General features: G+C 43.8%; 1 protein-coding gene across 1 annotated transcript; it reads left to right on the forward strand.

Moving 5' to 3' along the window:
• The first annotated feature begins 862 nt into the window (after window positions 1–862).
• junbb (JunB proto-oncogene, AP-1 transcription factor subunit b) lies at window positions 863–2642 on the forward strand. The gene has a single exon (XM_030735581.1). It carries the CDS (start codon window positions 1174–1176, stop codon window positions 2158–2160), a length of 987 nt encoding a protein of 328 aa, XP_030591441.1. The 5' UTR covers window positions 863–1173; the 3' UTR covers window positions 2161–2642.
• Window positions 2643–5863: the final 3221 nt, after the last annotated feature.

The following is a 5863-nucleotide window of genomic DNA, read 5'->3' on the forward strand; positions in this document are numbered from 1 at the left end:
ATCACTGCTAGGTGCTTTCAGGTGTCACTTAGAAATGGAGCAGTCAGTTATTTGAGTATATTCATGTCAATATCTGTGACAGAAAAAAGGAAATAAAAAAATACAAATAAAAACATGACTTAGGCTATTTGTTTGTTTGTTTGTTTGTTTTAAACCCACCTGTGAATAAAGATTTATTACTCCAGAAGAATTTAACTTCTTCGTGCTGAGGCAGAAAGCCCCTAACTTGCCTAGCCATATGGATTTAGACAGGAGCTGGAATGCTGCTGGAATGAGGCCTGGAGAGGGCGTGGCTTCCCGGTTGTCCAGAAGAGGAACTTATACGTCACTATGCCCATATAAGGACTCGCGACTTCCTCCACAGGACCGGTTACAATAAACTGCTGTTTGTTGTATATAGTTTGTTGTATATTCTATACCTAATAGATCCAACAACAGGTTGCAACATGAACTGACAAGTACTCCAAAGAGCTCTGATTACATAAAGTGAACCCAAACAGGCGCATTTGATAGTTTTAGGTGACACAAATGAACCTGGAAATGAATTAAAAACAGTGGTTTGCTCTAACAGAATAATCTCACCTCATCGCTTACCCCCCCAAAAACACTAATTCAGCCAATAATCGCGCAAAGTCGTGCATAAATACAGCGGACTTTTCTATTTCTGACACTGGTCTCCGCTGCGATCCCTCCTCGGTGCGCTCTCTTGCCTACAGGCTTGTTTACAGTTGCCTCTTCCCGGCATTAGCGTCACTTGACGACGCACTAATGGGCGAGGACACGGAGCTGCCTGACCAATCACTGCGATCCACTGAGGTTGTTTTACTCATATATAAGCGGCGCACATGAACCCGCCTGAACACACCTCACCAAACACCAACCCTAGTACAGCAGCGGGTAGGAATTGCGAGAAAGAACTTTTGACAGGATTGTGAAGGAAAAACATCGATCAGACTCCGGGAAAGACTTTTATCTACTGATACTGAACTCTTGTTGGACTTTCACTGGTTTGTTTGTTTATTTTTCCGAGTGATTTTTACATTTGGGAACACTGTTAAGAGACGACGAGTGCCTGAATTCATGCATGCTCTCTGCTGACACAGATTTTTGTTGATTACCCAGAGACTGTGTTTCTGTAAGCAGCTGGTAAGCTCACTTTTTTCCTACGACTTTATGTCTACAAAGATGGAACAGCCTTTTTATCATGACGACTCTTTTCTGTCGGCTTACGGCCACTCAGATGCAGCAATGCACGACTGCAAACTGCTAAAGCAGAATATGAATTTGAACTTGACAGAGCCCTATCGTAACCTGAAATCCCAGCTGAGAGCCGAGACAGACCCGTACCACGGGGGACAGCAAGACGTGGGGTCTCTGAAGCTCGCATCCCCAGAGCTCGAGAAGCTCATCATCCAAAACAGTAACGGTGTGATCACCACTCCCACTCCGGGTCAGTACTTCTACAACCGCGGCATCACCGATGAGCAGGAGGGCTTCGCTGAGGGGTTTGTGAAAGCACTGGATGAGCTCCACAAGATGAACCAGATGCCTCCTCCTAACGTGTCCATCGGAGCCGGTGGCGTTACGACGTGTTCGCCGGCGGCCTCTAGCGTCTTCGGCTCCGCCTTGCAGCCCGAGCCCCCTATCTACACAACACTGAACGCCTACTGCCCGAACACAAGCCTCTCCTCCTCATCCAGCTACCCCACAGCCACCATCAGCTACCTGCCGCCACACCAGCAGAGCCACCAGCACAACTCAACGCACGGCACGCACCCTTTCCAGCACACTCTCCCCGTCTCCGGACTCCATCCACAGCGGCTCGTCACTTTGAAAGAGGAACCTCAGACCGTGCCCGACCTCCTCAGCAGCGACGGCTCCCCTCCGATGTCCCCAATTGACTTGGAGACCCAGGAGAAGATCAAAGCGGAGCGCAAGAGGCTGAGGAACCGACTAGCCGCGACCAAATGCCGGAGGCGCAAGCTGGAGCGCATCGCCCGGCTGGAGGAGAAGGTGAAAGTTTTAAAGAACGACAACGCGGGACTCTCCAACACGGCGTCAGTGCTCCGAGATCAGGTGGCCCAGCTCAAACAGAAGGTCCTGACACACGTGAGCAGTGGCTGCCAGCTGATGCTTACAAGCAAGATGGAGGCGTTTTAAACACCAGAGACTACTAAAAATGACTGAAAAGTAATAACACTGGAGTCATGTTCTGCATGCGCAGCACTGGAATACCGGCTCATGTGTAGTCAGCAACACAGGACCGAGAGCTAGGTGTGGACAATACTGAAAGGCATTTAGGGTGAAAAGACTGATTGAAATGGTACTTCCGGATGCTGGACACCGCTCATAGGACCATTCAACCCTAGAAACCAGGGCAGCATCCAGACTGAGCAGACACTGAGCATCACAGTGGGCACAGGCCCATAAGTCGGGTTTACTAATGGTAGAAAATGGGAACGATTATTGTTTTACTTTGTACTTTTTTGCAGCTGATATTGTCATGAGATGCTGCATCTATTCATTGTGTAAATTATTTTGTTTGTCTGGTTGATCCAGACAAACTGATGATGTCCAATGTTTACAGTGTCTTTTTCTTTCTTTTTTTTTATTATTTGTGATGTATATTTAAGTAAAGTGTCTCAAAAATGAAAATGAAATAGTGGAGTTGAGTGTTTGTTTTTACACATCTACATATACCTTAGAATAAAAATAACACAACAGCGAGAAAGAGTGGGAGGGGCAAACAAGGTTTCTTTCCTACCATAGTGTAACCATAACAGTTACTTTAGCTCCCAGCAAGGAACCCTTACACAAGCAGATTCTGATTGCGGTGTTTTTACGCACAGAGCGTAGCTGGCGTAAGTAGGCCTTTCCTAATTACGCACGAGCTGTCCATATAAGGGCATGTTGGCGAATACTTCGTCACAGGGGAGGATTTCTGGGAACCCCCGCCCAGGTATCGCAAACAGGTTTCTTCTCACTCCCTCCTTGTGCTTTATCGATAAGGTCCGCGAACTTCATGAGGGTGGCGGAATTTCCTTTGGGTATTGTGCAATTGTAAAATATACAGTTAAACAGGGAAGGAGCAAAGTACGACCTTCTTATCAGATAGATAAATAGAGCTTAGCGTTACTTTGACCTAAATAAAAACAGGAAGCAATATTAAAACTTGCTGCGATCATGTTACTTTGAAAAAAAAATCTAATAAATTAAGATTCTTAAATTCGTTTGCCAGCAACCTGTCGGTGGCACTCAAGCGTCAAAGTTGTTAAGGCGTATTTGAGGTGTCAGTGTAATTGAAAGATCGCACACGACGGGAAGTGACAGTGACTTCAGGAATGCCGGGGGCGTCTCAAGATGCCACGGCGCTTGGCAGAGCAGTAGGCGAGAGTGGGCGTCCGGAGCGCGCAGGAGCATCTGTGTAGATGGATGGAGCTCTGCGCGCTGCCAAGGACAACATTCTGGTGGGACGCATCACTGGCCAAATATGTGCGGCAGCAGGATTTCAAAAGATGAGGAGAGAGAGAGGGGAAAAGTCCCGCCTTAAGATATGAATGAATCATTTAAACATTTAAAGTTTTTAATAGGCCACATATTAAAAAAAAAAAAGAGAGAAAAAAAAATGAAAACATAGGGTGGTGGTGGGTTGAAGGGTTGTACGTAGAGGACCAGCTGCAGCTTTCAAATACAGGTCTGAAAAACTTTCCTGACCATATGACCATTGGCCGAGAGAGCAGCTGCCTACAAAGTGGTCTCGAGAACACCGAAGGGGGATTTCTGTCCGGTAAAAATAGTTGGTGACGTACAAATAAACAAGACAGCCGAGCTGGGCGAAAGAAAAAAATCTATTTATTTCTCTGAGTACAAACCACTTCAAAAGAGTCTGAGAGGTAAGACTGCGGTTTTTTTTTTTTTTTGCTCGCACTCTCACCTCAAGCTGTTTTGGAGATGTAGCTTATATTCTCTTTTCATTTGCCACGTATTTGAATACTTTAATTTCCATCAATAACAACTCCCCTTGTTTTTTTGCCATTTGGATGTGGAAACAGAACCGGGCTCGCCCACACAAGTTCTCCTTTTCTGTGACTTTTTATCAAGAAACCTATATTCAAGGGGATGTACATTGAGCTCAGTACCTGTTTTTCTATATTTCAGTAGTTTTCTATATAGTTTTATATAAATACTTATATATAAATAGTGAATAGTGGAACAGATTGAAACAGACTATGCAGCTCTGTTGCACTCACAGGCATCACACGGCTATCCAGCTCCCACTCTCAGAATGAGTACTTTTAAATATCACCTCGGTGCTTAAGTCTCCATTTACGCACAAAGCAGGCCTACATATTATAGTGCAGGCACAAACAGACCAAAAAAAGAAGAAGAAAAAAGAAAAGTCCATTTCAAGCCATACTGGCTCTCCACACGCCTCGGCCCACAACCCACACTGAGTGTCTGTGGGAACATCTGTGATGTGAACGGTGACGTATGAAGAGCCCTGGGTGGGTTTGATTTTCCTCTCCACGAGCCCCCTTCCCCTCCCACAGACACTCACAGGCCTGGCTCTCTCACTCATTCTCTCCCTCTCTCAGATCTTCTGTTATCTTCTCAAGAACCATGAATATTCCTCCCACCTTTCTGTGGCCATCTGAGGATCCTGCAGAAGTTGCGTTGCTTGTTTTGCATGGGTAATAGGAGCGGATTTAGAAAGGAGATGTTTATTTTTCATGCGGTTTTCTTTGAGAAAAGTTTGTGGCTGTCATAAATAACATTTGAATTATCCACATTGTCTTTATTACAGCTCATATACAGGTAACAATGGCACATCACTACCACAAATGAAATTTTTAGACCCAGTTTATATTTCACATATGAACCAAAAGTAATATCGCACATAAACTAACTCTTAATTAAATTGAATATAAAGTAAAAAAAAAAAAAAAAAAAAAAAAAAAAAAAAATATATATATATATATATATATATATATATACACACACACACACACACACACACACATAACACATGTAACGTGTGTGTTTACACCTGGAAAGGACACATCGCTATGGAAAGACTGCCGATGTTATATTTTATATATTAACCTGTAAAATGTGTGATTCATTCATTATCTGTGTCATGTATGCAGCCATTAACAGGAAGGTATCGGGGCCTCACAGAGGAGGCCCTCTCTCTTACATAAGACAAAGCTGTGAAGGTTGTGGCAGAATCTACAGGAAACGTAGCGTTGGCATTTAAACAGCATTGGCTGGAATATGGTCACGTTCCGATATACTGTATGTTGGCGTGTTAACACTACAGCAGCAAGGTGGCCTGGAAAGCAGCTCGAGATTCACACATGCACTGAGTCACTGCGCCGCCTCACAGAGTTTTGTAGGTGCACATCGCCATCTACTGGAATTACCCTCAAAGAGCATTTGAAAGCAACCCAGACCTTCGCGGTCTTATCCTGGACAACAAATTCCTACTCACGACCGTTTTGCCATTATTTTCCTGGAGACTTACCCCTTAGCCTAAGCCTAACCATAAACCATGGTTTCGGAGTAAAATGAAATGGGCTTTATTGTACCCACAATGTGATTGTGTAGACGGATCGAGGTCCCCATGTAACAACAGTATAAAATAAAAATACACAATTGGAGATACAGAATTCAGTAATACACACATTCTGCACATTTTATATTAATGTAAACACTATAATCATAGAGCGTTGCCTTTTCAAATGTGGTTTTTATCTATATTTATTCTTTTCTTTGCACATTTGTCACATTTACATGTTTCAGATATTCAGACAAATTTTAATATTAAACAAAAATAACAAATACATAATGCACTTTTTAAATG

Source organism: Archocentrus centrarchus, chromosome 8, assembly GCF_007364275.1.
Source record: "Archocentrus centrarchus isolate MPI-CPG fArcCen1 chromosome 8, fArcCen1, whole genome shotgun sequence".
NCBI lineage: Eukaryota > Metazoa > Chordata > Actinopteri > Cichliformes > Cichlidae > Archocentrus > Archocentrus centrarchus.